At 41.7% G+C, this 19,090-nt stretch overlaps 3 protein-coding genes across 3 annotated transcripts in view; 2 read left to right on the top strand and 1 right to left on the bottom strand.

The window, feature by feature from the left end:
* Positions 1-581: 581 nt before the first annotated feature.
* On the bottom strand, positions 582-4,178 carry taf12 (TAF12 RNA polymerase II, TATA box binding protein (TBP)-associated factor). The gene is made up of 6 exons (XM_056379858.1): positions 4,020-4,178; positions 3,062-3,290; positions 2,328-2,405; positions 1,929-2,043; positions 1,120-1,208; positions 582-923 (listed from the first exon to the last, which is right to left on the bottom strand). Exons 2-6 carry the CDS (start codon positions 3,140-3,142, stop codon positions 888-890), a joined length of 399 nt encoding a protein of 132 aa, XP_056235833.1. The 5' UTR covers positions 3,143-3,290; positions 4,020-4,178; the 3' UTR covers positions 582-887.
* A 1,130-nt stretch (positions 4,179-5,308) lies between these two features.
* Positions 5,309-14,151, top strand: si:ch211-79k12.1 (uncharacterized protein LOC568891 homolog). Its single transcript, XM_056379855.1, has 7 exons — positions 5,309-5,616; positions 6,332-6,453; positions 6,713-6,911; positions 8,051-8,196; positions 10,255-10,399; positions 12,148-12,292; positions 13,343-14,151. Exons 1-7 carry the CDS (start codon positions 5,565-5,567, stop codon positions 13,428-13,430), a joined length of 897 nt encoding a protein of 298 aa, XP_056235830.1. The 5' UTR covers positions 5,309-5,564; the 3' UTR covers positions 13,431-14,151.
* A 3,099-nt stretch (positions 14,152-17,250) lies between these two features.
* The window catches only part of cadm4 (cell adhesion molecule 4), a 142,212-nt gene continuing 140,372 nt past the window's right edge, over positions 17,251-19,090 (top strand). Inside the window, exon 1 of the mRNA XM_056381347.1 lies at positions 17,251-17,610. Within this exon, the coding sequence (XP_056237322.1) occupies positions 17,538-17,610 (73 nt within the window). The 5' untranslated portion in view covers positions 17,251-17,537. The remainder of the gene's footprint in view (positions 17,611-19,090) is intronic.

Consider the following 19,090-nt stretch of genomic DNA (forward strand, 5'->3'; position numbering starts at 1 on the left):
GCCTTACCTACTAACTTAAACATACCCCTTACCTATGTATATAGCTCATTTGGCTAACTCCAATCTGGCAACAGAAGCCATTCTGCAAAACTTTTTTTTGATAATATCAGTCGTTTATTATTTTTAATCTGACATTATGAAAAGCCAACATCTGGGGATCATTTCTTCAATCATTATTTTGATGCAATTAGCTGAATTAGACAAAAGTAAAAAATAAAATGTATAACAATGGTTGGAATAAATGTGTTAATGTAATAAAACCTACAACATTCAGTAACAATACAGCACATATATATCAACAAGAAAGAAAAAGAATTTACGGTATATGTTGCCACTATTTGCAGTATAAGAATTTGGTATTATAAATCTATTTATTAAAAAAAACTATTATCAACAGCATTGTATAAGTAGAGTGGGTAAACAGGGGAACCATAATCTTTTACATACTCAACATTTATGATTATCTATTATTGGCAAAATAACACCAAAGATCATTTTGAGAAGGCAGATGACATTCACATCCAAAATGCTCTAAAGTATCAAAAAGGCACACTGGATACAGCACTGGTCACAATCCAAAATGAGTATTCCAGTAAATGTTTATTGACAAAAATGCAATGAATAGAGTTCTGCCAGGCTTAGCTTAATGCAAACAAAACAGAATCAGAGACAACAATTATATTGTGTGATGGTGCTGGCAAAACACTCAAAAGTTAGGGAGACATGACGATGAAACACTAATGTCAAAAAGAAACCCCCCCCCCACACCCAAACCCTCTCTTTCTTAATCTGTCTCAAAAGATCCCAATTGAAAAGGAAAAAACAAAACCATCCAAAAAGAAAAGAAATTACACAAAGTGGGTACAACATATTAGTGTACGGTCTTGCTATTTTTTGGTTGTCTTGCGGATCAGCGCCATTCTCTGAAAAGAAAAAATTGCAAAATGTTAGATTCAGCCATAATGTTCTTTCCAATACTAAACAAATTGATATTACTGAAACATCCCAATTATATATCAGCTATAACTTTTCTCTAATTGTGCACACTCAACATGTACTGTACCATTAACAAGAATATCCCCATATGTCCAACAGAAACAAAGCCTTCTTATTGCTCACCTGTTTGTGAGCCTCTGTGGTGCATGCCTTCTTGAACGGCCGGATCTCATCTGATCCATAACCAGGAATCCACATGTTCCACTGACGTTCTGAGAAAAGCGATGCAAAAATGTCAGCAAGACACAGGTTGTATGAACTAATCAGGCCTTCAAACAAATGAACACTTTAGCAAATTTTCATGTTATATTTCTATCGGGGCTATAAATACTGTCAGGGTAACTCAGTCTATCAGCAAAGTGTCATTCTCTTCAGGATCTAAATTCCATTTCATTTCCAAAAATTGTTAAATGTGTCGTTAGGGTTATAAACAGAACAATAACAACTTCTGAAACTGTCTTGTAACCATTAAGTGCGATGTTCTGTGTGTGCTCTACACTGAACACAGAAAAGCAGCAGAGATGTTTATGTACCCGCCAGTGATTTGGTTGCCATGTTACTCAGCTTCAATTTAATCTGCCAACTGTCTGAATGTTTTGTAAAATTTAAACGGAACAAATCTGCTCCCTTCAACTACCAGTTTTTTTAATGCATAGAAAGTTTGACAAATAAGATCTTGCATTCAAAGTAACTGTCATATTTGAACATAAATTTCTATTATGCATAAAATTAATGACATAACATGAATAAGAAATGAATGATTCACATATCAAAATGGCATGATACATAGGGTATAATTCTGAGTCCTTAAAAGTCCTGATACCATCATTTTTTACACTTCAATTTTTCTTTTGCGTCAAGTAAAGAGACAATAAATCCACCTGTGAAAACATCAAATGGTACAATCTTGCAAAAAAGCCACGGCAACTTACCAAGATGTAATTGAACATCCTTCACCTCTAAGGTGTTGGACTTGCGATGGCGTGCCAGTTGACAGGCTGCTGTCACTACACTCTCTATAAAGTCATCTGCAATTTGTAGCAGCATCTGAGAAAAGAGGCATTTTGAAAACCATCAATCATGTTCAGTAAAGGAAAGCTACATGCCACAACAGCTGGAAAGTCCCTCGTGTTTTCAGCTGCTCACACCATTTATCATGCAGCTAGGGTTTCAGCAGAATAAAGTTTCCAAGTGATGGATGTGGCAGTAGGTTAGAGAAGCTTTAGGGAAACAAGTACAGGCAAAATGTAAGTGGTATTAATTTCACAGGAAAACACTTATTAAAAAAAAGTACAGTAAATTTCAAACTGCAGTTGAAAACACAGACAAACCTCCTCAACATCCTCATCCAGCTGCTCATTTGGGTCAATCTCTCTCACCAGGTCCTGCAGCTTCTTTTTACTGAGCACCTGGAACAGGAAGCAGAAGTATGCATTCACTCAGTTACAAAAGAGTCCAAGGGTGCAGATATGCGCTCTACAGTAGTGTAGTGGTGGACTGAATTGCAAAAATTTTAATTTAAAGGCCCAGGAAATCAGTTATGTGGCTAAACATGACTGATATTTAGACAAGATATTGCATATAAAAATGAAATCTTCATGCTAAATATAATACCATTTCATACAGACCAAACTCAACATATAATCTGTCACTCTGATCATTTGAGGAGGGAAAACAAGATCTGAATTGGGCAAATTTTACCATGAGACAGTCCCACTCTTTGGGGAGCTCTTATATTAAGGAGAATAAAGGCTGTGGAGACAGCTAGTAGAATGTCTCATGCAAAACTGCACAGCTTTGGCTATGATCAAAAGGATTGAATAAATCAACATTCTCATTACAGTTCATATAACTGTACTAGGGCAGTTATTCCATTTTACCAAAAAAAAAAAAAAAAAAAAATTGTAGCTCATATTTGCAGGGGAACTGTTACTGCTTCTAGTTTACAATATTGGATCCATGTAAGTGTGCAGTTTGCAAGTCAGTGGGACTCTATATAGGTTCTGGCACAACAACCCAGCCTAGCAGCAGCGTCTTTGGATTTGGTGAAAAAATGTGAACTGACCTGAGATCCTTCTGGACTGCTTCTGCCAGCAGGACCAGGGCCCCCCAAAACCTTAACAGCTGTGGTGGTGCTGTTAGCCATGCTGGTGGCTGCAGGAAATGTGGAGGGACTCTGAAGTTTCACAGGAGGTTAAACTGTTGCGTCTCCTCTGTGTCAGAGTCCTGAGTGAGAGTCCAATGTGGGCACAGGTGTGATGGGTTATCTTCTGACAGGGACCACGTCAGTAAATCTAGGGTAAAGTGAGAAATTATACTAATTAAGTAATTTGGATAAATAGGCTGATCAACAGTTTAAACAGATATCAGAATCTTAGTGAAAAAGCTTTCTATCAATGTTTTAAGTTTCTAGTTTTTAACTAGCTCTCGACCTTACCCTGTAAAGTGCCTTGAGATAATGTATATTATGATTTGGCGCTATACAAATAAAATTGGAATTGATTTGAAAATATTTTTTTTTACTATGTTTATTCTACATTAGTTTCTTAACTAATAAAACAGTAAAATCACGATTTTATTTAATTGCAATGCTGACATTTCAATCTTTCCCATGTTAAGCACTTAGTACCTTTGATTCGAACGTTTCTATATAGATAATTTATGATTATTTGAACTATTTTCATGATGTCAAAAAATGTTTGCTAAATGTATTAGCTACCGGACACATGCAGGGATTTAGCCGTCAAACAACGCTAATGGACCTACTCAAAACATTAAAGTAGCAAGCAAAACAACACCACATTTATAAAATACAAACACCACACGGGTAACTATTCAGTGGCTGTGGCGCTTCAACAAATAAAACAAACTAAAATACTGACGCTAACATAACGTTATGTGCTAAAAACAATAGCAGCTATCAAGCTTTGACGTTAGCCGGGGAGGCTAATCTAGCAGCTAATCTAGCAACGCGGCTTTATACACGCTGCATCTTGAATTTACGCGTTAAACTGACATCTTACCCAATTAAACAAACACTATCTGTCCATGTTTCGACGCCGTTGTCGGTAATGTCTGAGGATGATACAGAAACAGCGTTTCAGATAGCCTCCGCACGGCTAGCAAAATGATCGAGGATATTTTTCACTACTTCCGCTTTGTTTATGCCTACTTCCTGTGACAACACGTCGCCTCTACTGTGTCACCTGCTGGTTATTTTGTAGAACTACACCAGGATTTAACAAATGCATTAGCCCCAAAACCAGCATTATATGTAAAAGGCTTGAACATTTGCCAGTTTTTAGGTTGATTTATTGCATATAGTTTATGAACTTCCACTCTTTCGGCAGTGTGAACTTTGGTACTTAAATGCATCAGTTGTTATTGGATGGAGTAATCTATGTCTGAGAGTTCAGAGAATTTTTGGCATTTTTGCAAAAAGAAATAGACTTAAATGGTCAATAAGTTACCAAACCCGTTGCTAATTCATTTTCTTTAAATCAACAAATTAACAAGCCTTTTTAATCTCTGTGCCTTGGGGAATAATGAAACTACCATGTATAGTAGCCTATATTACAAAATTTTCTCTTCCCTTTCAAGGTTAATTGGGCCATGAAAAGCTACATGGATTTAATAGGAAAACTTTTTTTTTCTTTTTTTCCTCAATTGCATAATGAGAAAATAACACCAACATACAATAAATAATCAGGCTTTAACAATAACCACGAGAGACCCTAAATATGTGACACATTCACATGTATTTGTTCAATTTTCAAATTTAAATTTAATTTTTTTTTATGTTAAAAAAAAGCGAACGTAGGTACGTGGCAGATGCAGCAAGACACAGTTTAATTTCTGACAGCAAATGGAAAAATTAACATCTCAGAGTGTTATATGTCACTCAATCTATGGACGTCAAGTATAAGCGTGTGTACAACAAACTGTCTCTGAGGGCTTGACAGACTCGCTTTCAATTCTCTCTCCAGTTCAGCTCCGGTTAACAGCTAATGAATCAAAGGTCACAGTAAATGAAGCGTAAAACGTTTGCTTGTTCGGCATTACATATCACGCCAGGAAATTGCAAAGCTCCGTGGCAACAAGTCGAGACTCATTTCAAATTCCGTTGAACGTCCTCAGAAAAAAACACCTGCCTCAACAACAACACGCTCCGACTGAAAACGTGATAGGTCCGACTTCCCTCAGAGACCAATGACGCACCGGGGAGTGGATTTGATTATTGGAACAGCAGCAGCAGCACCTATCATTTACTATTCACACAAACAGTATTTCAGGCGTGAATTCTCATCAGCAAAGAAAGACCGCAGATATATAATAAGGTTTACTGAGCAATTTATTTTCGGCTGTAGAGTGATCTGCATGATTCATTTATTTGTGCTTTCATAATTTCAGACTATTTTGAACTCACTTCCTGAAAAACAAAGAAATGAAAGCCACACCTACACCCGTAATAGATATATAGTGAGCAAACTTTCATTTCAGATTAGAAGCTGCGTAGGACTGCACATCTTTTTTGCTGATAGCCTATACTGAAAAGGTTTTTCACAGCCATGAAAATACTTCTCCTTGCTGCACTGGTTGCCTTGATTCATGGCAGTTATGGTAAATATGTCTTTTGTGTTGATGTTTTTTTTCCTCATGGGCTGTTCTACAATCTTCTAAGATAGTAATTTTATCACTGTAGTTTAGTCCTCAAGTCTGGTTCTGGTATTTTGTCACGATATATTCATACAGTTGCTGCTCCTGGGTTTTGTTTTGTTATGTGTGTGTGTGTGTGTGTGTGTGTGTGTTTGCTCGCCTGTCTGCCTTTGAGTTCGTGTGTCCTCTAGAGGAAACTCTTCAGTAACAGTTGTTTCCCCTTGTGGCTTCAGCACTCAGACTAAAACAGGAAATGTTGGTGAAATTACCAAGAGACTGTCAAGAAGAACAATTAAATATTTTTTATGTAGGCTACTGTTTGCTGAGCATACGAGCAACCTCATATTCAGTTCTTGACTGTGAAATAATATTGTAATATTGTATCTGTTTGTGATGTGCACTAAATCTTGCCTGTAGTGAAAGAGAAATTTCCTCTGTTATGTCAGTAAAGTGGACGAACCTGCTCCTGCTCATGTTGCCCTGGTGACTTTGAGAGTATTGGCAATTTTCCAGCCGGTGACTGAAACAAATGTCAGGAAAAGGGAGAGGTTGTTTAGAAAGTGTTGCCCGGAACAGCAGCTAGGTCCCCATTGCAGGTCAACACGCCTTCCCTCCTGAGCCCTCCATCTCTTCATGTTGTGATCAATAACCCGCATCTGTAATCTCTGTCCACATGCAGCCACTTTGTTCATTAAAGGGCCAACCAACCCGGTTCTGGAGGGAGAGACGATCACACTGGAGTGTCTGTTCTCAGACTCTGAAGGCAACATCAGCCAAGTCCGCTTTGAGATCTTCTCCAAGGTGAGCCGTGGGTGGGTGTGAGGGAAGACACAGGAAATTAGTGATGGATTTCGTATGTTCGGCACTCTACTCTCACCATTATTTGGCCTTGCTTACAACACTGCAGTGGTGGTAAGCAATGCTAAAGTGCTAGAGTATTTTATTGTTGTACTTCGAGGTATTGTAAAATTTTTATTGTCAATGATCTAATAACTCTTGCAGTTGTGGAAAAGCAGATTAATCAAAGTTTAAAACTTTATTCTTTTTGTCTCTTCACCAGTACATGCAGAGCTGGCGTCCAGTTTTTGAGCGATCATGGTGCTACTATTCGATGGATATTGTGCAGACAGCTGACAGTCTAGTGCTGTCCATCCCCCATGCAGGAAGGTACTCTGAGGGGCCCTACCGCTGTGTGTCAGACGCCGAAAATGTGACCGCACCAGACAACTCCTCCCTGCCTCTGGCCTTCAAAGTGAATTGTGAGTTGATATGACTAGGAGCTGTGCGGGAGCTGTCTGTTGAAAGTCAATGAAACAATGAGTCTGTGACACTGTATTTCCCTTTTGCCAAACAGAGAAACTCTCCATTTTTTATATTGTCTGTGTCCTGCAGAGGTCAAAGAGATTTCTACAGGAATATGACAATAAACTAGATAAATAAGTGACTTACAAATAAAATATCCAGTTTCTGAGTTTCACTTTCCAATAAGGAAATGCGTGGCATATCTGAAAATACTGAAATTAGAGGCAAAAATAAAAAACACCTGAATGTACATTGGTCTAGGTGAGAAAGCTGAACAGAGAAACGTGCAATTTTCCTCATATTTCCAACCAGCAGGAGGTAAAGACAATCTTTCAGACACTGTGGACACAGCTTTTCCTCACAGTGCGGGATAGAAAAACACATTAATAGTTAATGACACAAGACATATCTATGAAATGCAGCTGCTCAACAAAACAACTGCAGAAAAGTACAGATCCAATGCAAACAATGGTTTCCTATGATAGGTTGATTTCAGTCAATTCCGATTTTTTTTTCTTCGCCCAGAGCAAGCACAGGTGTATTACCCTGGTTGGGCTCGAGTTTGAAACCATCAATATAGGATACACAACTGCATGGAACAGCATCCATGGCATAGCTAGTCAGATTATCAGTGTCCTCTATCTCCTCAGTGGCCATCAAATTGACCGTAATGCTGTTTGATAGGCTCCTCAGTCTCATGGGATGAATCAATAAGTGGGAAAGATTAGAATGGTCTGAAGGACTGAAGGAGATAGTGGAGAAGAGAAGCCAGGAGAGAGATGGACCTGGGCCATCTATTGAGATGGAAGAGAAAATGAGCCATTATTCACAACACTGCCTCTCTAAAGACTTCGATAAGATGAAGCCTATTATCATTATTATTGATTGCTTGGAACAGTCTGTGCCACTGGGGGGTATTCATCCTTGAGCCTATACACTCAAATATACTTAAAAGATCTGAGTGTTTACCAGCTGCTACCACTGCATATACATATTCAGTCACATCCCAAACTCTTGATGAAATACCTTCAGCGTACATTTGATTTCTTGCTTAATTAATGCCCGATCATACCTTCCCGTTCTCACTGTGATTTAGACATGGGAGAGCTGCTACTGTCCAGGGAGGGCTACACCAGCTACCTGGGTGTCCCACAGGAGCTGAAGGTGCAGCCCGGGGATGACGTGGTCCTGAAGTGCTCTGCAAGCTCATCAGAGGAGCCAAGCTACTTCTGGCACAAAGAGGTGAGGGAGCCTCGGGAACGTGCACAGTAACAGTGTCCTCATTATGCTTTTGGAAACTTGTCTTTCTCTCTCCTGCGCTCACTCCCTCCACTTCCGACGTGACCTCTTTATTTTTTTTCCTGTCTTCTTCCAGTCTCTCCAGGTCTCTCTTGGCCTTGTTCAAGCATTCTGTTAACTTTCTCACCTCCTCTAACACATCCCCTTTTCTCTCCCTGACTTTCTCAAGCCACTTGTTTCCCCTCGCCTGTCGTCTCTCCGTCCCCTCCACAGAAGAAGCTCTCTGTATTTAAGTGACCAGTTGGCTTAGGCCCACCTCTCACTGGGGATTGCAGCTTGCCCACTTACAGAGGATTAATAGTTTAATGAGGTCTAGACAAGAGCCAGTCAACCTGAAAACAATTATGTGGAGAGATTTCTAATGATTTTTTTAGTGTTTGGTTAACCGGCATTGAATTATTCAACTGGGCTCTTTGCTGAGCTAAGAAACCCTCGCCCCAGGGAAATTAAGACATCTCAGTGTAAAATGCCATTGTGACAACAGGCATGTAGAACAAGAAAAAAGTTGATGAGCCGGGAGATGCATTGTGCCCTCGTGGTGAGAGAATGGTATTGCATTTTCAACTTTACCACTACCGCCACTAGATGGTAACAGGTGTAATGACGCTGTGCAACTATGAAGATATCTTGGGAACAGGCCGACGTAGTTGCCAAGTTTCCCCTTTTGTTATTCTTCTTGATAAGTCGGCCCGGGGTTAATGTGCTTGTTAAAGGGTCACTGCTAATCCGGGTTTTAAATGGGCTTACCAGTCCAAATCCAATTCACTGGACATTTTATACTGCTAATACTGTTTGTCCCCCACATGATCATATGCAGTGCTTTGTCATCATTTGTTGAATATACAGCAGTGTCATTTTGACAAAGACTAACAGTCATTGTCAGCATGAGTGACAGGTCTGTCGCCTGATGGAGTTGGAATCATTTAGTTCACCGGCACTCATGATTCACCTGTCGATCTGCTCGTGCTGCATTTACATAAGTCGCAAGACCTTTGAAAAAGAGGAATGACACATTCAAGGAAGTGATAAGATGAGGTGACATGTTTGATGGGAGTGTGTTTGTGTGTGTTTGCTTTTGCCTTTGTGTGTGTGTGTGTAAGCCCACTGTATGTTTGACAGGAATGGATATGGGGCAGAAAGTGGCATCAGAATGGCCCACTTTGACAGACAGTCGCCGTGGGCACATTGGCCCCCAGTAATGACAGCAGGACAGAGGCAGAAACGGGCCACTGCTTTGGGAGCCAGTGGATTTGCATACAAAATGCTGCTTTGGCCAGACCTGGCCTTTATGGGAAATCCTCTTAATTCAGATCCTTTCAAATTGAAATGGACTTTCTTGGCAGGAGCTGCAGCTCCCAGGAGCCAAATCATTTGCATGGTGTAATGTCTTTTTTTTTAATTTTTTTTTTCCCCTCCTCCAGGTTCGTTTGTTTTCCAGTCCTTGTGTATGGCCTATTATTTGTTTCCTCTCGTGTTGGGCTCTATCTCATAATAGTGCTGCTATTTTTGTGTCAACAATTCATCCCGCTCCCTTGCCATCTCATTATGTGTTGTGTTAACAGTGTGTTGTTGCAGCATCATTCTTTGCGGATGATGGTGTTATCTGGGTTATTGACTTGTGTCGATGTGTATTCATTCATCGGGATTATTGCTCAGGTAAATACACTTGATTTGGGATTTTGGAGACTGCTCTCTGAGGGCCACACAGCAGCAGATATTCCTGGCTTTCTGTTTTTGTCCCACTACCATTGCCATTCTCTCTGTTTCTCTGTATCTCCCTTTGTCCCCCTTTCCACAAATCCAAAATAACAGTTTTTGCCTCCTTTATATCTCCTTCTCTCCTCTCCTTCTACACTCGTCTCGTCAACTAGCATTGTTTCTTCTCAGCTTAGCAGAATTTTTAATTTGTACTGATTTGTCTCAAAGGGCTGCAAACAATTATTTCTATTTTCTGCCCTTATTTCTTTTTTTCTCTCTTATGTGTCTATCTTTCCCTCTCAGGGTAGCGACTGGATCCTGCCTTCCTCTAAGCTGACGCTGAAGAAGGTGAGTGCGACGGATGGAGGACTGTACACCTGCATGGCTGAGCATCCTTCCGTGGAGTCACTCAGCAAGAAACGCACAGTCAGCATCACCGTACTGCCCGGTAAGAAAAGAGTTGAGATCTGTTGCCCCTTGTACTTACTAAGTCTAGAGCAGTTGTTTATCAGTTCCCCTTTCAAAGAACCAGTTTGGGAATTTCTTTGTAACTGTTGGGGAATTCAGCTGTCAACATTCCCTTAGCAACAAACAAAGGGTGTGCTCTTTTTCCTCTTAATCAGCAACGCAAATGTTACCAGAAAGGTCAGGTGTTTGGGTGCAATTACGTCATCAGAAGCATAAGTGGAAGCTGCCATTGGTATGAAACCTTTAATGTCGTAATTTTTTTAAGGAAGTAGTACAGTTAAAGTTGAATTCGTCTGGCGTGGAATTTATGAAAAAACTGGAAGAAGACAGCGATGGTTCAACAAAGGGAAGTGAAGACATTTATGAAAACACCTCACATTAAAAAGGCGACAAACACTTCCTGAATTAAATTATGTCTGAAATGTCAAATGAAAACAGGCAATCATACCAGAGGACATAATGCATTTTAAATATCATAAATAAATGGCAGTGACAGAACGGAGCCAACTTTAAAGGATTAGAAGGGTAATTCCAGGATACCACAAAAGAAATGATTTTACATGACCTTTGATTTTTTTTTTTCCTCTTTTGACAGAACTATCAAGTCAAACTTAAGAGCACTCTAAAGCAAACAGTAGAGCGACACAAAATTTAGACAAAAAGGAATTTTATTTGTTTCAAAATGATTTAGAGGAAATGATTTTACACACGAGACTTTTTAAAATCATCAAAAAGTGCCCAATACATGATGATAATAATAGGATTTGACTGACAAAACTGTCTTATTTCTCATGAAACATGAATATTGTATTTAAGTGGAGGACTAATTTCATTACGGCATTATAGCTAATCCAATTTATAGCACCTCATCTGTCTTCATCATCTTTATCGGTGACCTGTGAGATGACTGCACTGTGTTAATGCACTGCAGTTTTTAAACACCATCCTCTCACCCAGCAGAATTCATAAGCCTTTGTGACTTCAATCGCGGAAATTACGCAACCTCTAAAAATGTAATTAAGCCAATGCATGTTATTTATTATGGGGGGGAGTTATTTTATTGCTGCTGCAATTGACTCATTGCTCACTGTGCTCTGGTGTCTCCCGTGTCTTCTCTGAAGCACGTGAACTAATGAAAAAGGTAATAATTTCTAGATGCTGGAGTAATATCTGCTCATCCTTGAAGGTATGGTGAGCAAATGTTGCATGTCACTGCTGTTGCTTTGAGGTTGCAACACAATAGCAGTAAAAACCTTCAGCAAACAGTCCTATAGCAAACCCATGTGACTCCAGCTGCCAAGAAATCCTCTTAACATAAGGAATTACTGTGTATGTGAGCACACAAAGCGTTGTGTTGTTTGCTGCTTCGAATAGTCATAACCTTAATTTTTTGAGTGTTTACTTTGTCCAGCAGTCCAAAGAAAGGTTTCAGAACGCAAGTTCCACATAATCCACTCTTTCAAATGTTATTTACAATTTGGAATTTCATGCACGAAAAGCGGATAATCAGCCAGTTGTTTTTTAAATTGTCACTGGCCGACCATTGAAGATCAGTGCTACGTATGGGACTCTAACTGTCTGAACTCCTGACAGACACTCTTTTCTTCCACAAACAAACAGGAGGTTCAGTTAGAAGCTCTGCCTGGAGGCGTGCTGCTCATAGTTTAGCTGATTTCAGATTCCGTGTGATGCATGTTTCCCTTCATGTCTGACTGATCTGTCCCACAGAGGATGCCCCCTGGTATGAGTCTAGTAATGGCCGTCTCATTTTGATGACCTCGGCGGCGGCTGTGGCTCTCTTGGTGTTCATCCTTTCCGTGAGTGTATTCCTGTGCCGCAGGGCCAAGCAAGCCAGGACCAGCAAGGGACCGATGTAAGAAACGGCTGAATGAGTGTTTGCATCTGCTCTTCTTTCATAGTAAACAATCACTTTGCACTTTGCTTGTGATCTTCATCTTAAATCATGCTCAAAATCTGATGGATAACACGCCTCTGAATGCAAGTGTGTGTGTGTGTGTGTGTGTGTGTGTGTATGTGTGTGTGTGCCTGCATGTTTATTTGATTTCTTTACAACGCTTTATCCACACTAACTTAGCCGCAGTCTCTCCTCCTACAGTTTGACTTTATATTACAGATAGGGCTATTGCTATAATATTTCATTCTGTCTCATGTGACAGAACCAGGGCCATTTCAGTTACAGTGTGTGTATATTGCATGCACCTTGGTGTATACTCGGCATTCTTTTTGTGTATGTGTTGTGTTTGCCAAGTATTCTTGCAAAAGAACCTTTCTATACACCTGCAGACTAGTACCTGTATTCTGTTATATGTTTTAAAAGGCATTATCCACACACATTAAAGTCAGCCTCAGCGGGTCTGACCTACTTGACCCCATCCTTGATCTCTTTCATGCTCCATCCTCTGCCGTGTGTTTCCACACAAAAGCCTGGGCTAATGGCACCAGGTTTGTGATAGTATATGAAGTATAAAAAGGACCACAGCAAGGATAAGAACATTAGTGGAGGTCCTATTAAACCTGTACGCTGACAGCATGTTAATGTTCACCATGACCCCATGCAGCTTCACTCATTAACTTCTTATTCACAGAGGCTAAAAAAAGCCTTTTCAAATGAATTTCCATTCGAACACACTTCTACATGATTCCTGTGTCTTTGCTGAAGAAAAAAGTTTAATCTGTACAAATGTGGCTGAGCATGTGCCACCATGACTATATAAGCATATGTGTACAAAGAGAGGCAGAGAGCTAAAGAGAGACAAATGGACTTTCATATCAACAGCCAGGTGTGGCTCCATCGCTCAGTTCGAGTCTATAATTTCTTCACTTATACTTTTCTCGTGCCTACTGGGAGGTCGATATACTGATAATCATGCTCCTCTGTCTTGCCCTCTCTCCCTCTCTTCAGTGATGACCGGTCTCAGAAAAAGCCCATCTACAAAGCCAGTTCGGAGTCCCTACCCTCTGCCTGTGGAGACAAACAGCCTCTGGTGTGACTGCACAGGCAGGTGAAAAGGATGAAGAGGGGGTGGGGGGGTGGGAGGAGGAAGATGGAGTGGGTGGCCAGAAAATGAGGGATGGCATAGAGAGGATACTTAAAGAGGGAGGAAATGGTATAGGGTTATGGATGGTTACATTGGGGGAGGAGAGAGGGAGGAAAGGAGGGAGGTAAAGAGGGGTATTGGAAGACTGTAGGGAGAACAAAATCAAAATCGGTAACAAGCTGGGTGTATGAAAAAAAAAAAAAACCTGAAGGGGAAATGACTGCTTTAGAGACACAGAGGCTGCTTGTGGGAGTAGACTGAAGTCATGTGTCTTGGTTAAAAAAGGTGGGCAATTTTATCTTCATTTATTGTGCAGCGTGGAAAATGGGGATCTACATTCTTAGGCAGTACGATGGGAGGATGATTCTTGTGTACTGTAAGAGCTGAAAAGCCTGAACATGCAATTCTCTCCTTTCTGTTGCAAACATAATTGCTCAGCTGTGTATTTTGAATGAACCATTTGGGCGACAGGAAAAGGTTTTATTTTGTTGATTTGTTTTCCTTTCAGCCTTTTTTTTCCAAAGCAGAACCAGCTCAAAGGATCTGTGAAAATGTTATTATAATCTCTTTACCATGACAGCTCTCAAGCACATTGCACTCTACTGTTTAATTTAGTATACTTTGAATTTCTTCTATATTAAATGGCTTTCAGAATAAAATATTATTTACTGTCCTCCTGTGTGCCATTGATTTTGTTCCATTTTAGAGATACAAAAGAGGTTAGGGAATATTGACAATATGGTGAAAGCCAGACATGCATGTGTGCTTGGCTGCACATCTTCTTGATCCGGTGCTCGCTCGCTCTTGCATCAGCTTGTTTACCAACCTTCCCCTTCAGTCTGTAAGACCTCACTCTGAAGCAATGACCTTTACTCAAAGTTCTGTGCCTGTACCTGCTTGTGTTTTTCCCATCTGTCTGTAAGCACAAAACCCATTCTCAGTCAGTTCAGGTCACAAACACTCGCATGAACTAAAGACTCCCACTAACACAGAGTGAGAATAATTGTAGAGTTAGGTTACCTTGAAGCTTTGCCCATTCATTGCAGGAGCAGACAGGGTTAGCCACTGCTAGTTCTTTTTTAACATTTTTGACTAGATTTAGTCTATTCAGACCCCCCCCCCCTCCCCCCACCCCACCCACCCAAACGAAAAACAACCATCATAGCCTACAACTTCATCTTTTTAATTTTCTCCTCTGTTGCCTTGTAACCCTTAACGCCGTGCCACAGCACCATCGCTTATTACCATAACCGTGCTCATAATACTGAGAATTTCATTACACTTGTCTGTTGAAGTTATGTAGGGTTTTATGTGGTTTTATTATCGGTGTGTGGTTGACCGTAGGCCGTCGTTAATAATGGGCGAAGTGGCAGTTCAACAATGACACTCTATTAACGGGTGCATGCACCACAGAGCACAGCCAGGATAATGTTATTAAACTGATTATTCAAGCCCCCTGTACAGCTCGCCTCTGCTGCAGTCATTTTTACAGACTTCTTGTATTTCTTTTTGCAACTCTACAAACTTGTGCTTACGTTATGTTTTAGGTCAAGCCCAGGAAAATAGAGACAACAGCGGTAGGGAGGCTATAACCAAAACAGAAAGACTTTTTTTTTTTTTCACGCTCTGTTGGGAAAAAATACAATGCTGTAAATTTAAATGCCTTCCTGCATGTGAAATGCCAGTGAGCACCATTTTGTTTTGGCCTTTGAGTCAGTCATGAGTGAAAAGCGGTGCGCTCCCTTGTGGGCTTTGGTCCAGGGGCTTCATACGGTTGGCCAGAAAAGACAAGATTATGTATCAGAAATTTCACACAGTGGAGCTTTCCCCGAGGTACTGGGCTCTGTTTGGGAGGGAGAGAAGTGTAGTTTACAGTGACATTTTGACCTTGGTAGTGGCTCATGGATAAACTACCAGACAACTGCTTAGGGCAATGCAGGAGCGGCGCACGGAATACCGAGCATCCCGAGTGCTTTGTCTTTTTCCAGGCGGGGTCCTAACGGGACAAGGGTGCAGATCTGTGACACTAAAGTCAGCAAGTCAGGTAGGCAAACGTCCTGGCTCCCCTCAGCACGCAAGCCTTTATGTAAAGGTGAATTATACCACACATGGCACCTCGTTGACTAATACACTGAAGTGTCAGACATTTGTATCTGTACGCCATCACCCACTGCTGTTCTGGTCACGGTCACTTGGCTTTGTATGTGCATCCTGCATATGTTGTGTCAAATGGCTGAAAATGAAGGAGTGAAGTTTGCTGGTGAAGCAGGTGTTTTCCCTCATTACTTCCTGACAATGCCCCATCTGGTGCGGGGGAGCTGCTGCCACCGACTCCCTGCCAAGTGGGGAACAAACACTCGCAGAGAGGCTGACAGGGAAAAATGGGATGGGATGGGAATTGGGGGAATGAGCAGGGCAGACATTATCCTCGCCAAAACAACAAGGTTAAAACTGGAGTCAAGAAAAGAAAGTCGTTTGGTGGCGAGAGCCTGGAGCTGAGACTTTAAGATTTCACACAGATCCGTAAGTCGAGGTCAGATATGAGGCGAGAGTTCAAAGCAACTTTAAGGAAGTGAAGGATAGAAGTATTAATATTAATGCTAACAGACTGCTTTGATGCTTTACTGCCTGACTCAACTTTTCTGAATGTTTGAACCAAACTGACCGAAGTGTCTGGAGGATTTGTGACAGATGAGAGAGGCGCCAAAGCAGATTTGAGACCCATGACGTGCTACATCTAATGTTGCCTGAGGGGGGCGCCAAAGATACAGTTTCAGAAAGATGCCCTCAGGCCATGGAGGCTAGAAGCCCATGGTATAACACTAGATTGGGGGGGGGGGGGGGGGGGTGTAGAAAGAGAGAAACAATTTTCATAATGGAGCCGCGCTATCTGACTGGAAAACACAATTATGGGCAAACTGTGGCCACAGCATGAGGGTAAAGTTAAAGAGCCCCTTTAGCAGGACCTAATAGGCCCTGACTACAGATGAGCAGAAACAGTGGCTCGTCCGGAGCACAAGTTTTTGTTCCGGGCCATTACCATTATTGTGAACGGTGATTTAACTGTATACAGCCGGGTCTGTTCCTGCTCTCCTTGATGAGTCCTATGCACATTTTGGAGACAAAGCAGCTTCTGCAACAAAATGTCCCCAAACTCCACTACACCTCGAGGCTGCTGCACATATCAGACGATTTGACACAGAGATTTTCTTTTTTCGTGAAAATAATTACAGTTTGCCATCATATCAACCTTAAAATGCGGAAAACGGTGAGTCCACCTGATTACTAACATGCAGATGAATCAACTCACATAATACACCCAACTGATCAATCTGCACAGTCTGTTCCCAACTGACTTCAGAATACAATGCATGATTGCGATATTATTGTCTCTTCCAACAACAAACATCTGTTTCATTCTCGTCATCTTAATCATTGTTCCACACATCCTTTTCGGTCGGTGGAACTGAATTTGAAATAAATTGGTTATTTGCGTCGGGAAATTAATGTTGGTTATCAATCACATTTAGAGCGAACTGATTTCAATTAATTGGAAGATGCAGCCCCCCCACACACACACACACACACACACTTCCCTGGCTCTCCTCCTGTGTAGCCCATTTCTTTTTTTTTTAAAGCCCAGCCCCTCTTTCTCATCCGCACACCCCTCCACCTGCTCCTGCTCCCTGCAATTGGTCAGAATGACACACGGGTCCGCCTTATTGGCAAGCTTTTAAATATATTTACAATGTAAAGTAACCAAGAAAAACCGGCCAAGCCTTCACATTCCGGCTTCCGGAGAGGGAGAAAGTGGGTGTGCATGAGAGGGAACATTACTATGTAAAGAGCTGCTGTTACGCACTGAGCGTTTGATAAAACACACACACACTCGTTCACGCACAGTCGTACGCGCGCGCACTCACACTCATACACACACACACACACACACAGACGCTGAAGGCGCTGTCGGAGAGTGGACCTGCGGGTTCATGTCACTCTGATTTCTCCAAGGAAGAGGAATACTGAGCAAGAGATCAGAGGGGAATATCAGCGACAGCGATGGCTTTCGCGACCGTGTGGAACTACTGCGTCCCTCTCACCATCATCACAGTCGCCTGCTTGGTGCGCACCGGTAAGGCTCGAACCACGGAATGAATGAGTGTGATGTGAATGAGAAGAGTGTTACGCCGTTTCGATGTGTCGCGCAAGTTTTGCCCCAAGTCTTCTAAAGAAGAAGCCGAATGACGCTTAAAAACGCACCGGCTCGATTTGTCAGGAAGGGGGGAAAGGGAGGAAGGAGGAGCGCACCGCGGGACGAAAACACGTGCAGATATTTCAGTTTACAACCATGCTGCGGACCACTATTAGTATTCACCACTGGGTAATTACACTCAAACCCCTTTGCGCAAATGTTTTCTACATCCGTGCTGCCACTTGGTTATGAGTCATTGTGTTGACCACTTATCGAAAGTGAGAAGGTGGGAAAGACCCTGAAAAACCCCAACACAGGAGCAAAAGTGAAAGGCGCAGGCTCTCGGTTACTTTTTACCCACGCGGAAATATTAAGATAATGAAATCACCGCATGCTCTTGTCGACCTTTTATGTGTCATAAAATTTTGGTTGTTTTTTCCGGACTGGCGGTGATTGGGATGTGCTGTGTGTGTGTGTGTGTGTGTGTGTGTGTATATATATGTATGATGGGACGCGTGCCTGTGACATACGCCGCCTGTGCATACAGCTGTGCATGTAGCCTACAGAGCTCCGATTGAATATTCCGACAGCCACATGAGCGACTACAAATGTCCGCAGTGGACCAGACATGTGTCACACACCAGACTCAGCAGTGGTGTCTGTTACTGCGTTTATATTCTGCAGTAGTGTGGGGGAACTGAAAGGACCTTTGAGACCTCACCTTATCAGCGACAATAACATCTAACAATCTATCACAAAGCCTTCGAATGGCACCTGCAGCGCCTCTGCTGCTTTTATTCTCCCCACTGGAACATCTCAGCCTGGGATAGTCCTGCATCGCTCCCTTGTAGGCATCATATATTTCATGGTCACTACCCTATAACAAGTGCATCTGCTGCTGCAAGAAAAAAGAAAAAGGGATTTGCATAAGACTCAATCATAACTCTGAGCAACTTCAGCCTCATGGTATTCTGTGCCATCTGCTTGTATGTGGATTGAAATGCAGACTCACAACAACCCTTATTAAATTTCACCCAAAGCTTCAGTGATTCTGACGGAACCAGAATGGTAACGAGGAAGTGCACACAGATGTTGCTCCAAGGGTTTTGTGTTCTGTGCTTGTTGTGCTCTGTGGGGCTTTGTTTACGTTGTCCTGAGGCAGTGAAAGGGTTAAGTGCTGGGTCGGGCATTGTCACGGTCAGACCGGTGCTGTGCTGTTGTGATGATGTCTCTTGTTTATAAGGGAGCACTCCTTCTCCATAGACATTCTCCTGGTTGCACTGATAACCAACCTCACCATGGCCTGTTTATCGATTTCTTCTGGTGTGTGTGTGTGTGTGTGTGTGTGTGTGTGTGTCTATTTGTATATCTGCTCCAAGAACAGTGTATGGTTCATTTTTATGCATGAGTGTGTAGGCAT

The sequence above is a fragment of the Seriola aureovittata genome, chromosome 7, assembly GCF_021018895.1.
Source record: "Seriola aureovittata isolate HTS-2021-v1 ecotype China chromosome 7, ASM2101889v1, whole genome shotgun sequence".
In the NCBI taxonomy this organism is placed as follows: domain Eukaryota; kingdom Metazoa; phylum Chordata; class Actinopteri; order Carangiformes; family Carangidae; genus Seriola; species Seriola aureovittata.